Source organism: Apostichopus japonicus, chromosome 22, assembly GCF_037975245.1.
Source record: "Apostichopus japonicus isolate 1M-3 chromosome 22, ASM3797524v1, whole genome shotgun sequence".
Taxonomy (NCBI): domain Eukaryota; kingdom Metazoa; phylum Echinodermata; class Holothuroidea; order Aspidochirotida; family Stichopodidae; genus Apostichopus; species Apostichopus japonicus.
In genome coordinates this window covers 4,043,881-4,062,614 of record NC_092582.1, presented here as the reverse complement: position 1 = coordinate 4,062,614, position 18,734 = coordinate 4,043,881, and the positions used below count along the sequence as shown (strand labels likewise).

The window sequence follows — 18,734 nt, the reverse complement described above, 5'->3', positions numbered from 1 at the left end:
AAAAAGCTTTTGCAAGAAATCTTTTTGCACTTTTGCACCTTTTTGCACTTTTGATTGATGGGGGAATTAATATTCCTGCAACTGCCATCAATAGTTTACATGATAACAGTTGCTTATGATGTTCTAATCTCTCCCACGCTTCCCAAAGTATCGGTCGTGAGTCTTAAAAGTGGAAACATTTATTGCCGAATGATGTCTCCGATGGAATGCGACAGTTAACTTCCTCCCCGCAACTTGTTGATTTGTGTTCCAAGGTTTGATAATCCAAGGGAGGGGGGCTTGGGCTCTATTCTGAAAAAAAAATTGTTGGCATGAAAACTTAGCTGGAAATAGAGTACAATTATGCTCGCAACAAAGTACACTGTGGAAACTTCGGGTGTTCCATACTTTTGACCAGTGTTTTCTGATGTGCATTGCTGTTTCAGCAGCGATTTCTTTATTTTTGGTATCTATCGACATCTGTCTCCTACGGTTCCTTCCCCAAATAAATTCTGGATTATGCCACTGGTATTTGTCAGTAATTACTTTGTAAGTTGCTTCTGTGTAGCAATTCTCATCATGAAATTTGTTGATACCGTTTGTTAATCTTCCATGAATCACATTTTACTGCATGCTTATTTAGACCTCTGGTATTCAAAGATGGGGTAGGGACCCTTTTTTGGGTGGCCCAAAAAATGTTGAGAGGTTGGTCAAAAACTGCTAAAGAGGAAAAGAAATTGCTGATATCCATAGAAATAAAAAAATTACTTTCAAAAGTTTTCAAAAATAAAACACCATTTTGCAACTTAGCACCCATAATCTTATGAAGGTTTTCTCAAAGGGGGAGGGGCCACCTTCGCTCAGTAGACCCCTTCCCCAGGTCCCAACATCCACCATTGGAGGATCACCAAGATGAGGAAGGTCAACATTGGGGTCACTGAGCAAAAAATAGTTTGAATATCAGGGGTCTAAGACAATGTAAATTCTATAGATTGAAGAAGAGAAAATTACTCTTAATCAGAAGATATAAGGAAAGAGCCTTGAACCAGATCATGATGATTTGAGACTGCGTTCTTTCTGTTCTAGTTCAATTCAAGCAAGCCTTTGTAGTTTACTCAGAGGGCCCTGAATGTTTGATTCCCCAGATCGTAGTCCTATGTTTCCAAAAACCACAAATATCTCACCCCAACTTTTCATTTACGTTCACGTCGGCAGTCGGAACTCAAGCGGGCGATCAACGAAACATGTCATACAAACATGTCATACTAATCTCAGGTCACCATGATCCACCAAGCTTACACAATCGATATTTTAATATCAAGCTCGGATCTAAATCTCCCAAGAAAAGGGATAAAGATCTCGGCGGGGTCATTTCCCGGGGGAGGGAGGGGGAGCTTTGCATGCTAGAAAGTTGATCTCTAGCAGAGGGTCAGATCCATGTCAGAGCAGTTGCTCAAGATCAAATGTGAAATCATTCTCAGTATGAAACCACTTTACCAACTTTTGGAATCTCTTTTTTCGGTCATCTTTGCAGATATCACCTTGGATCGATTGCATTTGGTGCAGCTATCATTGCAATCATACAGTTTATTAGGATTCTACTGGAATACCTGGAAGTTCAGCTCAAGAAAGGTAATCTATAACTCACTTACCAGGTGTTTCCTACCCTCGAAGTGGTGTGGGGAGGGGGGTGGGATTGGGAAAACTTCATATTGTGTTTAATTTATTTTAGACCAAACAGCATTCATTGCAGAGACTGTATTGAAGCTCAGTCCAATAATCAATAAACAAAAACACATTGAAATCTATGTCTTAGACAAATAAAAGGAAATATATTGAATCAAAAATGTTTTCCAGAAATGAAACTCACAGATGATGTTCATAATGAAAGCACTTCTTTTGGGATTTAAAAGTTTTATCACTTGGTTGCGGTTTTTACCACTTAGTGAGATAAAACGGTCTTCCCCATCCAAGAGATTAAGCTTGCCATAAGAGTAGTGTTTTCTGTTGGGGTGGTGGGGTAGGGCAGAGTACAGCTTAATGCTAATCTTAGAATATCCATCAACTGTCAATGAGAGAACCTAGACAGAATGAAATACAGAGAAATAACTCCTTCTGTATATATACAATGTTTGACCCCCCCCATCCCTTCCACCCCTCCTCTATCTCTCTTTAAAAACAGAAATGGAACTGTTACTGTCAAAATTTGACTTCTGTGTATTTTATATTGTTTTTTCTCCTGATTTAATAGGAAAAGAAAATCCAGTGGTGAAGTACACTTTGAAATGCCTGAAGTGTCTTTTCTGGTGTTTGGAAAAATTTATGAAGTTCATCAACAAGAATGCTTACATCATGGTAAGAATGAGTGTGATATTTCAAAGATGACCACATTACCTAAAAAAAAAAAAAAATATCTAGGGGAAAAAGAAGCCTTTAGGATTGCCATAACTGTAAACATATATATATATATATAGAGAGATTTTTTTTCACTCTGTATTTAAAATCATATCGAGGAAAGTTGTACTATAGTTTCATTTGTTAACAGTTAACATTTGTTCAGATATTTTTCTATCTATAAAAACTTTCATTTCTCCATTTTATTAGTTGTAACATATTGAATGAAGAAAATATCATTCAGAAACATTAATTCCCTCAATCTGTCAATTTTTTTTCTCTCTCCCTGCCCCCCCCCCCAAACAAGGCTACAATTAGCTAGTTATTAGCCTCAAAGGTTACTGGAAAAGTCCACTGCTGTCTTAAATGCAACATAACCAACTCTAGATACTGTTGCTATGAAGATTTTCACATTTTTTTTATGTTTCCTTTTGATAAGCAACAGAATTTTGCAACATTTTGACTATTTGCGGGATATCAATAGTGTTTTGGCTTTCTTCTTTTATGATAACAGAAATTAATGTATGGATGCAATTAGTCAAGTGATTTCAATTTAAATGTGATTATAAGACTGGTTTTAAGATTCTCTCTCTTGTTCTTTGTATACAGGTTGCAATTTACGGCAAGAACTTTTGCAAGTCTGCACAGAAGGCATTCTTCCTACTAATGAGAAATATCGTCAGGTTAGTATTCATAATGTCTACACTTACATACCAAGAAAGATACTTACATGGAATTAAAGGACAAAAAACCTGGAAGTGGGGAACACAAAATATGCACAAGTGAATGAGAAATACGGATATAACTTAACGCAAATGCACACATGATTGGGTGGAGCAGTATCTCTATGAGATGAATGAACAATGTATTTTATGTGTGTATGTTATCGTACGTACATAAGATGAATGACAAATGTATTTTATGTGTGTATGTAATTGTCTGTAGATAAGATGAACAATGCACTTGATGTGTGTAGTTGTACGTACATAAGATGAATGACAAATGTATTTGATGTGTGTGTGTAATTGTACGTACATAAGATGAATGACAAATGTATTTTATGTGTGTTGTACGTACATAAGATGAATGACAAATGTATTTTATGTGTGTATGTAATTGTCTGTAGATAAGATGAACAATGCACTTGATGTGTGTAGTTGTACGTAAGATGAATGACAAATGTATTTGATGTGTGTGTGTAATTGTACGTACATAAGATGAATGACAAATGTATTTTATGTGTGTTGTACGTACATAAGATGAATGACAAATGTATTTTATGTGTGTGTGTTATCGTACGTACATAAGATGAATGACAAATGTATTTGATGTGTGTTGTACGTACATAAGATGAATGACAAATGTATTTTATGTGTGTATGTAATTGTCTGTAGATAAGATGAACAATGCACTTGATGTGTGTAGTTGTACGTACATAAGATGAATGACAAATGTATTTGATGTGTGTGTGTAATTGTACGTACATAAGATGAATGACAAATGTATTTTATGTGTGTTGTACGTACATAAGATGAATGACAAATGTATTTGATGTGTGTATGTTATCGTACGTACATAAGATGAATGACAAATGTATTTTATGTGTGTTGTACGTACATAAGATGAATGACAAATGTATTTTATGTGTGTATGTAATTGTCTGTAGATAAGATGAACAATGCACTTGATGTGTGTAGTTGTACGTACATAAGATGAATGACAAATGTATTTGATGTGTGTGTGTAATTGTACGTACATAAGATGAATGACAAATGTATTTTATGTGTGTTGTACGTACATAAGATGAATGACAAATGTATTTGATGTGTGTATGTTATCGTACGTACATAAGATGAATGACAAATGTATTTTATGTGTGTTGTACGTACATAAGATGAATGACAAATGTATTTTATGTGTGTATGTAATTGTCTGTAGATAAGATGAACAATGCACTTGATGTGTGTAGTTGTACGTACATAAGATGAATGACAAATGTATTTGATGTGTGTGTGTAATTGTACGTACATAAGATGAATGACAAATGTATTTTATGTGTGTTGTACGTACATAAGATGAATGACAAATGTATTTGATGTGTGTATGTTATCGTACGTACATAAGGTGAATGACAAATGTATTTTATGTGTGTTGTACGTACATAAGATGAATGACAAATGTATTTTATGTGTGTATGTAATTGTCTGTAGATAAGATGAACAATGCACTTGATGTGTGTAGTTGTACGTACATAAGATGAATGACAAATGTATTTTATGTGTGTGTGTAATTGTACGTACATAAGATGAATGACAAATGTATTTTATGTGTGTTGTACGTACATAAGATGAATGACAAATGTATTTGATGTGTGTATGTTATCGTACGTACATATGATGAATGACAAATGTATTTTATGTGTGTGTGCAATTGTACGTACATAAGATGAATGACAAATGTATTTTATGTGTGTTGTACGTACATAAGATGAATGACAAATGTATTTGATGTATGTATGTAATTGTTTGTACATAAGATGAATGACAAATGTATTTTATGTGTGTATGTAATTGTACGTACATAAGATGAATGACAAATGTATTTTATGTGTGTATGTAATTGTACATACATAAGATGAATGACAAATGTATTTTATGTGTGTATGTATTGTACGTACATAAGATGAATGACAAATGTATTTTATGTGTGTATGTAATTGTACGTACATAAGATGAATGAACAATGTATTTTATGTGTGTATGTAAATGGTAAGAATGTATGGTACAGTGGCTATGGGGTGTTAACCGGCTCACAAATTCACATTCATGGAAAAGTATTCACACGAAAGTTAATTTGTGTCATATCAGAGTATGGAGCAGTGTCTACTTTCGAAATCTCGCTGTTCTGATTAATTGTGATAAAAGTCACAAAACAGGTTCAATTTCTCTCGAGGTAACTTTGTAAATTTTTAAAACTAGTAAGGTATATGTCGAAACATCAGTTGAAAAATAGAAATCTGTCTGAGCTCAATACAGCACTAGTTTATATGCGACTAGCTATTCAGTTACTCACTTTAATTCTATCCCTTTGATTTCAGTCCATGTCTCTTTTATTTCATTTTATATATATTTTTTTTTACATTCTATTCAGAGTGGCAGTGGTGAACAAGATAACCGATTTTCTGTTATTTTTGGGTACTCTGATGGTGACAGCCGCCATAGTATTGATTGCATTCTTTTTCTTCGCCTTTGGGCAAGACTACGCCGTGACTTCCTTCATCGCAACCGACGTTATTAACGTTCCCAGCGTCAGATACTACTGGGTCATTATCTTCGTAAGTCAGAAAATTCCTTACCTTTTTTACGTCGATAGAGTCGAAAAATGACATCGGTGTGACTCGGTGCTCGGAAACAATTTAGAGAGGATGAGTGGGTGGGTGGGTAGGTGGCTTGAAATATTCTTAGTGCATCCTTTCAGGGTAGACGGTTTGGTGTATAGCGATATACCTCAATCGGCATCGTCTGGTCGGCAGCGATTTCATGGAGCCAAAATTGCCATATGGGACTGGAGAAACGAGAGATAAATATGAAATGATATGTAACAGTAATATTGATGTGAAATTAAGTCTTTTGTTACATGTTGCTAAATATTGCTCAGTGAAAATAATTTTAAAAAATTGTGGAAAACGATAGCAAAGATAGCAAGCTGTGAATAATGAAGTTTAGACCAAGGAGTTTTCTATATCCACATTGTCTAAATTATAGTCAGTGGCATTGCCCGACAATTCAATCTGGGGGTGGGGGGCCACAGGGAGGGGCACAGCACTAATTTAGGGGGGCACAATGTTTATTAACACTACAAATTGCATCTGGGGGACACAATTTTTTTTGGGAATGCACGTGCCCCCCAGGCCCCCCTTCCCTTAGTGATGCCACTAATTATAGTAGGCTTCTCTTTAACTTTCCCTTTTATGGAGGACTATAACAGGGATTTTCCTTTTGTGTGTCATTTATTTCAGGTGATTGCCGTTGGTACCTTTGTGGTGGCCAAACTATTTTTTGGTGTCTTCGACATGGCCGTGGATACCCTCTTCCTCTGTTTCTGTAAGTATATCATTATGAATTGCAATATGGAAAATTCTACTTTCACTGAAGGATTATGTGGTATTCCGATATTCAAAAGCAGAGGAATAAGATATGACTTAAAATTGACAAATAAGGAGTACTGTGCTAGAAAATATATATAAAACAGTACCCCTTATTTTGGAGTACACATGGATTTTCATTTTAATATCTATCTATCCATCCATCCATCCATCCATCCATCTATATATATGGTTGTATTTTGTGCACTTTATTTTTCATTGATTAATTGTCAGTTTTTTCTTCTCCGAATTGTGACAGATGTTAATGTCATTTTTTGTTTGTCTTCAATTCCATAGTGGAGGACTTGGAGAGGAACGATGGTTCTGCCGATAGACCATATTTCATGGGTAAGAACCTGATGAACATAGTCGGCAAGAAGAACAAGTTCTCAAAAGAAGAGGAATGGTGATTGATCTATGCTGAACCAGAGAGTAGAGAGCGTCGGCAAATATGTGTGAATTTACGAATATTCTCCATCAAAACTGTCAGCAATTTAATGTCACTTATAAACTGCATCCCTAGTACACTCTTTTCATGTTCTCCTTGTTTTCAGTTTCTGAAAGAAATATTATTAGTTATTTTTTTCTTTTTCTGTTTTGGGGAGGGGGGGGGGGGGTTGGTCCTACTCTTAGCTTTATTAGAACTAGCAGCTGATCACAGTGAATTCTAGCAGTGGGATTAAGAGCCTTAGGTAGGGTTATAAGATATAGCATTATTAGTGTTGGCTTCCTTATTCGTGTTTATTAAAACTTGTCCAGTTCTTTACAGAATTTTTTTAATTTTCTAACATATGTCATTTGCTTTTTGGGGGAGGAGGGTGGAATGGAAAGTATGGTAGTTGTCCATTATTTGATGCAATCAATGGTCCTTTAACTCACCAAGCAGTTGTCATTTGTTGTTTTGTTTCTTTTAAATGGGGAGATAAAGTTCAGATTAACAATTGTAAAACTACTTTGACTATATAATTTTTTTATAAATTTTAAAAAATTTCAAAATAAAAGCATTTACTAGTTGAGGCTCCTTTCATTGATAATACAAAAATTTTACCAAGAGTTTCTTACATGTAGACACAAAGAATATGTTTTATAATAATACATTTAAATAGTTAGTTAATATTTGAATTTGTATCTTAAGGACAGACTCTAAAGACATAAAGTGGCGACTTTTGAAATACTATCCGAGAGCTTTTGTCTAGGTTCCATGATGAAATAATATATTTGTAAATGTTCTCACCGATAATGCTAAACGTTGTTATTTCCTACAGTACAACCCATAGCCACAGCAGAAATTTGCATATTTCTTGAAATAAGCCCACTGATGCATTTTTTTTTCTTTGTAATAAATTAACATCCCACCTCCCAACAGTACAGTACAGTTAAAGTTATATTCTAAAGGAAAGAAAGGCTTTAATCAGTTGTTCCTTGTGGTATAATATGTGCTACTATCATAGGAAAAGGAAGAAGGTGTTTTGTAATAAAGTGTCATAATTTTGAACAGCCAAAATACCTTGGGAAATAACACTTTACAAACTCATAAAAATTTCTTTGAGGTGATATAGTGATAAATCATATATGCATGTACTATGTTATTGTGAGGATTAAAATGAGGCTAAGTCATAATTTTTCGAGGTTAAACTATACAGGCTATATCTTGGGCTGATAAAAAAGCACTAGTTTCTTATACTGGCCACATAAAGAGGTTTGAAATAATTCTATTATTTTTTTTTCCAGATTTGTCATTTGTTACTTTGTATGCAGTCAAGTTGATGCATGTGTTTGTGCGTATGTATGTGTGTGTATATGATGCCCCTTTAAACATGATATCTCAAGATTAGTAACCTCTGCAGTACTCATATCTCATATTTGGCATGTGGCTTCCCCATAATTAGCACAAAGACCCTATTGTTTTGGGGTGGAAGTCAAAGGTCATTTGGGGTCAGCAGAGGGCAATATGTGAAAATCTCAAAAATCTCCAGGACCTGAACATCGAAGGAGCTTGTGGAAATTCATCATTATCATGTGTGCTGCACCTAATGTTGATCAGTGTTGGCAACTGTTATCATTTGATAGTGGGAAAAAATGTATAGGAAGTTTCCAAAATGACTCAAACTCTCTTTTTTTACTTCAGGATATCCTCAGATAATGATCTGCCTTGGTTTCAGTACTCCAGTATGTGAAAGGACACAGTGTATAGTAAATAAGTTGCATGTGAAATTGAGACTTACTTGTACTAGCAAAAATCTATTTCCAGTAGTATTTCAAATTATACTTTCAGTAGTCTTTCCCTCTCACCATACGTATCACTGTACATAACAGCTGTAAGATGTCATTGCTAATTTCAGCTAACCAAAAGGTCAAAGATTTATATGCAAAGTACCATTAAAAGGTGATTTCCTTCTGACCATTGAAACAGACAGTATAAAGCTGAAGTCAGTTTATCAATTTTCACCACTTGACCTTAACAACAGGTCAACCATTATGTGATCATCTACAGATGTAGTGGCAGAAATTGTCACAATATTTTCTAATTGGTAGAAATGGGACGTCCATTCTGGTGGCAGACTTTATGTGTTAGCCTATTCTGACATTATTTGGACAAAACTGCTATGATCTAATAGGGAGCTAACTGGTTACTTTTAGAGCAATTGGGTCCCTGGTAATGATCTTGTAGACAGTTCTGTGTTTATAATCCTACACCTAAAAGATGATTTAGAAGAATTCTTGGAGAGTTAGTTCCCAAGTAGCAGTTTCCTGATGTAACATTCTGAGAGACATAGGCCTATATGTATATATATATATTAATATATATAGGAATAACGGAAAAACTGTTAAACAACTATGCTGCATTTAGAGAAAGGCTGGATCTCGAGTGAGATACAATAATTGAATTAGGTAAGTGATTGGAAGTAAAACAGCCAATGTTTGGTTTTTGCAGAGCTTTCGAGCAAAACTAGCTCTTCTTCAGTGCATGATCACCGAAAGTGACAAGGAGTAGCAGGAATTGAAACTCTTTTATAGAGGAGATGTCGGCATATATATTAATATATATATATATATATAAATAATATACCAGAATAATAAGTTAACTATTTGTTCTGTATTTGTTCAGTATTTGTAATACTGTCAAGGCAAGTAACCATTGGGAGGGTTTTCACTCTTATTGTAATTTCTTTCCATAACAGTTCACTCCTATAGCGTGTGAGTGATTTTTTCTTTTTTCTACACAATTCCAATTCATTGTCTTTCTTAAAATAAATGTATCCATATTGAAATATTAGAGAGATATGACAACTAGTTGTTGTAAAGAGCCTGATGGGAAGCAACTTCAAATCCGGGTATGGGTTGGGCGGGGGGGGGGGGGGTTGGCTGTGGATTGTGGAGTATTCAAGTATAAACGTATAAAGTTCACTCTTACAGAAACAGAGAGGCTTGTATAGAGAGCTGATGGGAAGGCTTGGGGTACTTGATAAACTGTCTTCCCATCAACACATTTATTGTTGATAGTATTCTTCTGTGCAGTTTTTTTCCCTAAAACATTGGAAGTCTTTCTCAATTATTATAATCATATTATAATCAATTTTTTTACATGGATGTTTATGATACACAGAAACATTACAGTGTGGTCTTGGATGGAGATGAATTCACTCCAATGAAATTAAAGCATGTTTTTTTTTTTTTTCCCTTATCAAGGGTTCACAGACACTCAGACAGTTATCATTCCAATATTATTATCTCTCTTTTTCTCTTTTCTTTGTTTGTTTGGAGGTTTTTTTGCCAATATTTTATCTTCTTTTACCATGATGTTCATTTCTGTGAGGAAACATGGTAAATGTCGATGACATTTGCGCAAGTTTGCAAACTACTTTCATAGTCTTTCCAAAACGTATTGACTTTCACTTTTTTTTAAACTTTTTTTACTACTACTCAGAAGTTTTATTTCTACAGAATTGTTTTTTTCTTAATCATTTCTTCATTTGTAAATCTAACAGAAATGAAAGACTAGATTTGATCTGTTGGTATCTGTAAAAAGACATAAATGTGTTTCATTCTCAAGAAAAATTAAGTTCATATTTTCTACTGCAGTGTTCAAGACAATTCATGTATATGTATATGTATATTAGATCCTCCTGCAAGCAGGAACTCGCGAAGAAGCCTCATAGGCTTATCAAAGCCGCAAGCTGACCGAAGTCAGTCTCTTACATTCATATTTAACGTCCATAATTATGAATTGTTAATTGTCAACAACTCTGTAACTGGACGACATACATTAATCTGGGAGTGACTCGAACCAGGGACCTTATGATTGAAAGGCACCGGCGTTAACCACTGAGCTAACACTCCACATAAGTAAAATAATATCACAGACCTTTAAAGAATGTGCCTTTACTTTCAAGTGATTATTTTCATTCAATGTTTACATCGAAGACATAAAAGAGTTTCGCTCTCAAGAAAAATTAAGTTCATATTTTCTAACGTGTTCAAGACATTTCATAAGTAAAATAATATCACAGACCCTTAAAGAATGTGCCTTCGCTTCTTTCAAGAGATTATTTTCATTCAATGTTTTCATCCAAGACATAAAAGTGTTTCTTTCTCAAGAAAAATTAAGTTCATATTTTCTAATGTGTTCAAGACAATTCGTATGTAAAATAATATCACAGACCCTTAAAGAATGTGCCTTTGCTTCTTTCAAGTGATTATTTTATTCAAAATTAAATCGAATCTACTTAATAATGATGAAGTTTCATAAACAGATGACCTCGTGGAAGTGAAATCAATTGCAATGGTGCTATCATCGATAAAGATATTATCCTTTTGAAAAAAAAATTGTATCGTTTGTTTTTTGGACGATATCAGATTTTTACAGAAAAATTATGAGAAAGCAAAATTGGTATCTTGACCAGTAGGTGTTTAGCTCTAATTAAGTTAACTTGTATCAAATTTATTTTATTAATTAGAACAGAAGTGTTTTATTTTCTCTAGTCGAAGAAATATCTTAATATTTTGCTCCCTTTCGTTTACAAGCGAATGAAAGAACATTGGGTAACAGATTTTTACAGTTGTATTTGCTAGCTGATATATATGTATAGCACTTGCTGGCCTTTGTCTAGACAAGTATTATACATATATACACTTATATTAGCTGGTGGATAGACGTTCAATTTCATTTTGGAAACAACATGAAGACCACATTATTTCCGAAGTCGCAAGTATAAGAGGAGGAGGAGGAATAGAGTTATTTCATGTTTGCATTTTTTTTTATTGCATTATCTTTCAAGGCCATCAGTTTTGTGCTCAAACTTGTTGCCGATGACTCTTCTTAATCATGTGAAAAGAAATACTGCCACCTGTCATTTCTAGTGTTTGAGTTGAAGAGACAGCAGCTTCTTCAAACTGGGTCAATTTTAACCTTTTTACTTGAAAAGGTTGAAATCCAAGCAATTTGATCAGTTTGAACAGTAATAAAATTATGAAGCTGTAAAATAAGTTTGGAGTTTTTATGGTGTTTTATTGGAGAAAGTATATAAATTCATGATTTGTAATTGAAAGGAAAATAATAATAGAGATATAAGACTACTGAGATTTCATATCATCCTATTTTGCCCGACTTGCTTTTTTCCTCATTTTTTTTTGCTTGTCTTGTCTTTCTGTTGTAATGAAACAAATAAGTGATAAAGAACTTTTTCCAATTGGAGCAGTACCCACTCCTCTGCCCTCTTTTAATATCCTCTCCTCAAGGAGGAACCAAGATCTTCCCCGTCTCCCAACTGATTTAGTCAGAGTCATGAACTTTTATGCATAGAAGGGCCAGAGGCGAGTACAATAACTTTTATACTGTAGGAGGATGTGGTTGTGGGCGACCCCCGGCGGTGTGGATTGGTTTGGGAATCCCCAGCCCTCCCAAGAAGAAAAACAAAGTTAAAATATTAAATGGTGTATTCTGAGGCATATTTCTATTATAAAAAGATCAATTAAATTAGGTCTGAATGCTAGGTTCTGTTATTGTATATACTTTTAAATTTTGAAAAATCTACTGAACATTTTTCTCCCAACTAATGACATAGGCCCGGGGACTATGCTTCGCACCCCCCCCCCTCCCTTCGATTTTACATGCCACTGGTGCCCCGCTGGCTAAGGCCCAACATCACAACCTTTGCATACTTCATCTAACGATCTTTAGTATCCGTATACCCCATCTGTTAATATTTCTAGTAGCATGGAGTGTATATGTGAAGAGCAGCTGTCTGTTTAGGATATATATGTAAAGCTCTGAGTCTATATGAGGCCGCCGTATGTTGGATGAGCAAGAATGTCGCTCTTAAGCGGTCGGAAATGTGTCCGTCTTTGACAATATTTGGACCTAATGTTATAAAATAGCATACCTTTTAGTCATCAGCCTAACGTTCAATATATACTTATTTTTGAAATGCTGATATTTTCTAAACAGTAACATGGAATACAATATTTTGTTAATAAACATGATACTATCTTTAGATTTGATTGATTCTCACACGTTTAATGATTTTTATTGGTCATTTATTAATGAAAACGGGTATGAGAAAAAAAGCTTTCATAAGTACGGTGTCCTGAAAGTTCTGAAGATGCTCAATAGGTGTTCGATAAACCGATGTATCAAATTTATTTTACTAATTAGAACTCAAGTGTTTTATTTTCTCTAGCAGGGGCGTAGCCAGGATTTTCAAGTTGTAGGCACGACTATCTGAGCGGAGCGCCACCATCAGTTGGCGCGGAGCATACAAGAAAATTTTGGGTTTTACAAACCCCCCAGATGGCCGGAAACGGCCCTCCCGAGTGTTTATTCTATTTCCCTGGCCTCTTGCTATTTTGAGACACCTCATTCAATATCGCTTTTAAACCCCCAAAACAAACAAGTTCAAATAGTACGTAATTCAATACTTCATAATGTATTTCAAATTAGCAAGGTACATGTACAGAGTAGTCTTACTTTTCAACTTCTGATACTTGTAAATTCACAGATACGCCAAAAATCGCCAGTAATTGCCTTTGACACAATTACTGTAGCTAGTAAATGTTTATCGAATAGGCTGTTTTGGAATGCCGATCGTGACAACAACAGGCAGCAAAGTGCTGCAGCTCTATAAAGTCTGTTAATTACCGATAGGGTTATTTGACTGTGGAATGTTTCACAACTGAAATACTGTATTATCTGCGAAAACGGGTTCGTATCTAGATGTTAAATAACTGACAAGATCGGATCCTAGTCTGTTGAATGAGTGTTGAATGAAACGGCACGCGATAGAAATTACAGCCTAGATGACAGAAGAATATGTCACCTACTGTAAGTTAGCCATATATATTCTTGCTACGTTAATTTCAATTATAGTATTTCCTGTCTAGACTCTTAAACTTGTCCAGCAAGCTTATGGATTTGAATTATTGGGTGTTTAGAAAAAACTTGGCCAAAAAGGTGTAGGCCCGGGCCTACAGTGCTACAAATAGCTACGCCCCTGTAGGCCCGGGCCTACAGTGCTACATACTGGCTACGCACCTGTCTAGTCTAAGAAATATCATAATATTTGCTTCCTTTTGTTTCCAAGTAAATGAAAGAACATTGGATAATACATTTTTATAGGTGTATATATGTATTATACATGATGGCCATTGTCTAGACAAGCATTATACATATAAACACTTATATTAGCTAGTGAATAAACGTTCATTTCCTTTTGGAAACAACTTGAAGACCACATTATTTCGGAAGTCACAAGTAATAGGAGGAGGAGGACTTGATTTATTTCATGTTTGCACATTTTTTATTGCATTATCTTTCAAGGCCATCAGTTTTGTGCTCAAACTTGTTGCCGATGACTCTTCTTAATCATGTGAAAAGAAATACTGCCACCTGTCATTTCTAGTTTTTCAGTTGAAGAGGCAGCAGCTTCTTTAAACTGGGTCAAGATTTACCTTTGTATTTGAAAAGGTTGAAATCCAAGCAATTTGATCAATTTCAACAGTAATCAAATTATGAAGCTGTAAAATAATTTTGGAGTTTTGATGGTGTTTTATTGTAGATAGGTTATAAATTCATGATTTTTATTTGAAAGGAAAATAATAATAGAGATATAAGACTACTCAGATTTCATATCATCCTATTTTGCCCGCCTTGCTTCTTTTTCTTTTCTGCTTGTCTTGTCTTTCTGTTTTAATGAAACAAATAAATGATTTCCCATTGTTATTAATACTATAACAAAGGCTCGAGCAGTACCCACCCCTCTGCACTCTTTTTTATATCCTCTCCACAAGGAGTAACCGAGTTCTCCCCCCTCCCCCGACTGATTTAGTCAAGAGTCATGAACTTTTATGCAAGGAAGAGCCAGAGGCGAGTATAAAACTTTGATACTGAGGCCCGGGGACTATGCTTCGCCCCCCCCCCTCGATTTTACATGCCACTGGTGCCCCGCTGGCCAAGGCCCAACATAGCAACCCTTGCTTACTTCATCTAACGGTCTTTAGTATCCGTATACCCCATCTGTTAATATTTCTAGTAGCCCGGGCGGGGTGTATATATGAAGAGCAGCTGTCTGTTTAGGATATATATGTAAAGCTCTGAGTCTATATGAGGCCGCCGTAGGTTGGATGAGCAAGAATGTCGCTCTTAAGCGGTCGGAAATGTGTCCGTCTTTGACAATATTTGGACCTAATGTTATAAAATAGCATACCTTTTAGTCATCAGCCTAACGTTCAATATATACTTATTTTTGAAATGCTGATATTTTCTAAACAGTAACATGGAATACAATATTTTGTTAATAAACATGATACTATCTTTAGATTTGATTGAGTCTCACACGTTTAATGATTTTTATTGGTCATTTATTAATGCAAACGGGTATGAGAAAAAAGCTTTCATAATGCTCAATAGGTGTTCGATAAACCGATGTAAATAGCATGTATTCTCGACAGTGGAGATAATGTAAAACATATTTGGGAAGGTTCGCGTACGAGGTTCACTCTGTAGGTTACAATGGGGTGGATATTCAAAATCCTCCGATGAATTTATTAGGTAGGCGCTGCAAGATGTGTCTGTCTAGGATGTCAATGTAAAGCTAAGTCTATATCAGGCCGCCGTAGTTGGTAAGTATTGGCGAGAATGCCGCTGTTAAGCGGTCGGAAATGTGTCCTTCCGTGACAATATTTGGACCTAATGTTATAAATTAGCATTCTTCTTGGTAAATAGCCTAACGTTCAAAACATATGACTTCATACAATGCTGATATTTTCTAAATAGTACATGAAAGTAGAATATTTAGCAAATAGATATAAAGTAGTTTGAAATTTTCATTCATTCTTGCAAGTTCAAAAACTTTTTATTTGTTATTTGTTAAAGAAAACGGGTATCGACCAAAAAGCTATTATATGTACGGTGTCCTATAAGGATCTGAAGAAACCATATGGAAGAAACTCAATAGGTATTCGATAGCACTGCATATTGTATTTTCTACACAGTGCAATTTATTTTACTACGTACTAAAACACTGCAGCCTGCCCACGTCATTACCAAGAATTTATCTTTGCAAGTCCCCACATCTTTTCCTTCGAAATCTGTGTTCAAAAGTAAAAAGGTTTGTATAAGGAGGATTAATGTAACAGAATAGAGCTTCTTTAAATGTTTAAAATCATTCATTATTTCATTTTATCTTTACCATCACGTACGATGGCACGAAAACAGCATGCTTTCAGTATGCCATTGTATAAGGCCTATTTCCACGAAATCATGTCTGCTTTACGTATGCAGCATGTACATACTGTACGTATCCTTATGGAAATCGCGAAATGGAACATATAACAGCCAATAATTGCTGCGATTCAATGCCAATCGGATTTATATCTTGGTTGGCTAGAACTTCAACTTGTTTTCTTTGTTCCTGTTTTAATTTTGTATGTTTCATTGTATAAATACTGAACAAATTCTAAGTTTCTAAATTTAGTAGGCTAATTAATGTTGTAAGTTTAGGCTGACCCAAACTTCCTAAAGCTAACTTTGGGTTTAGCCTACTGTCGTTAATCGTTATGGCTATCCTAAGTTAGGCTTGCTGCCATAATTTAAACAAGTTAGGCCTTTACACAAGCAATTTTCTAACAGACTTAATATTACCTTAGTAACCTTACCATTGAATCCCAGGTTTCAATTTGGAAGTCTCAGGTACCAATGTGATAGTAATGTAGGCCATGGTGTCTTGCTCATCTCATATTCCAGAAAAAAAGTTGAAAACTGCTTTAAGCTATGCATGTGATCATCATTTACCATTGTAGAGGCCAGGTGGGAGAGAGAGACAGTCACAGATGACAGAGCTGAACTGTCTTATCTCCAACACTGCACTGCATACAGCAGTGCAGTACACCAGCTGCGAGGCATACCATACAAACATTAACATAGCAATATCATTAGACTTGGCCTCGCCCTTTTCAGATTCCAAATTAGACTTCAGATGGGCCACAAGCACAAAAATGACCAGCACAAATATCAGCAGCATTTGAGGAAATAGCCTCTAGGCTTAAATGTCACTGGCAATGAACTTCCAGAAAACTCCAAGATAAAAGGGGTGGCAAGACTGAGAGTACCATAATTTTTAATGACGCATCCTGCCAACTATGCCATTGTAGAGGCTGGGTGGGAAAGAGAGACAGTCAAAGAAGACTTGACACAACCAAAGTCAGAGCTGAACTGTCTTATCTCCAACACTGCACTGCATACAGCAGTGCAGTACACCAGCTGCAAGGCATACCATACAAACATTAACATAACAATAAAGGGTAAGTGCACATAACAATAACACCAATATGATGGCATGCATAGCATGCAGTATAAGTCTTACACTACATACCGTACCCTACAACCTTACAGTTTGCTTAGAGTGTCCAAATTTCTGGGTAGTCTCTGGAGTTTGTGCGCTGTCATATGGATATCACCGAGTTTGTAAAAACTCCCTGAATAGTTTTAAAGATTACCTGTTTGACCTTAACAAATTAACAGCTTGTATGCAAGCTGTATTTGTATACAATTCCAAACATGGAATTCAGTCATAGCTCAAAGGTAATGGCAATCCAGATCCTTCAATAATTTCATAGCCTGTAATTCACAAGCTTCAATCGTCATTGGAGTTTTATTATATTTGGACAAGAAACTTTTAAAGGTATCCTCAACTTTGGCATTTGACTTCAATGAATCTGGAACATAGTGTGTAGGTACTAACCCTTGGTGTCAACATGGAGGAGAGGCAGGAGTCATCATCCATATCATGTTTCTGGATTTCCTTGAAAAAAATTTGGTCACCTTTAGGCTTTCGTTGTGATCCTTTATAAATAGCTTGTTGAAAATTTAATATCAACCCATAAAATATTTCATTTCACAACAATGATATACATATTTCTCACTTATTTGCTAATATTGATGGAAATTTAAGCAAAGCCAGTTTCACAATAGGAGAATCATCTGGGCCTACTGTATATTCCTAATTTGAGGCACATCCCAGGAATTGGGCACTTGCACAAATATTTCAATATCACTGTGGCAACATACAGGTAGTTGGTACACCAGAACAGAATCTTTTTTCAACCTGTTGTCCTTTATGAATCCATGCAAAGTTTGCATTTGGCAAAATTTAATTACATAAAATTATGATTTACAACTTTCCCCTATGACTTTTCTCTTGAACAGAAAATAAAAGTAACTTTGTAGGAGCATGGAGCTCCATGGTAGGAGGTGTCATCTGATGACTAACTTCAATATTTTCTATATAATGTCAATGAACCTTTGAAATTTACCATGAGGTTCGCCAACTTTTGGAGTAAATCAGAACATAACGGTAGTGCAAATACCTTCTAAAAAAACAGACAATTTAAATCAATCCCTCCCCCACCCCATCAGATGACTGCATGCACATGTAATATAGCAAGCAGAGGACTCATTAATTATTCTTGATGCCTGTATGTAAGCAATAGGCCCTGAAAACTCTAGGATAGACTTTTTCCAGATACATACTATTTAGAATGTTTGAATTGGGTACTATACAATCTTTCAATACCACAGGATATTAAGAAAATCAGTCCTTATATACTTGGTCTTAAAAACCACACCCACTTACCCCCCCCCCAAAAAAAAAAATAGAAAGGATAATGTAGGCATAATAACTGGCAAAAATGTGTTTCCAATATAATTGTAAAATCAGCACAG

At 35.3% G+C, this 18,734-nt stretch overlaps 2 protein-coding genes and 1 long non-coding RNA gene across 5 annotated transcripts in view; 2 read left to right on the top strand and 1 right to left on the bottom strand.

Moving 5' to 3' along the window:
- The window catches only part of LOC139964236 (choline transporter-like protein 2), a 49,753-nt gene extending 37,648 nt beyond the window's left edge, over positions 1-12,105 (top strand). For both annotated transcript variants that reach the window (XM_071965680.1, XM_071965681.1), the window contains exons 16-21: positions 1,514-1,611; positions 2,231-2,334; positions 2,983-3,056; positions 5,524-5,707; positions 6,392-6,476; positions 6,815-12,105. In XM_071965680.1, the coding sequence (XP_071821781.1) occupies positions 1,514-1,611; positions 2,231-2,334; positions 2,983-3,056; positions 5,524-5,707; positions 6,392-6,476; positions 6,815-6,927 (658 nt within the window). In that variant the 3' untranslated portion in view covers positions 6,928-12,105. The remainder of the gene's footprint in view (positions 1-1,513; positions 1,612-2,230; positions 2,335-2,982; positions 3,057-5,523; positions 5,708-6,391; positions 6,477-6,814) is intronic.
- Positions 8-18,722, bottom strand: LOC139964239 (uncharacterized). The gene is made up of 3 exons (XR_011791918.1): positions 16,670-18,722; positions 5,729-5,937; positions 8-291 (listed from the first exon to the last, which is right to left on the bottom strand). It is a non-coding gene; the product is annotated as an uncharacterized lncRNA (long non-coding RNA).
- Positions 15,970-18,734, top strand: part of LOC139964238 (exosome complex component RRP4-like) — a 14,579-nt gene continuing 11,814 nt past the window's right edge. Inside the window, exon 1 of one of the 2 annotated variants that reach the window (XM_071965684.1) lies at positions 15,970-16,122. The gene's annotated coding sequence lies outside the window, so the exon portion shown is untranslated. Of the gene's footprint in view, positions 16,123-16,413; positions 16,439-18,734 lie in introns of those variants that run through there. The other variant, XM_071965685.1, reaches the window with a different exon arrangement.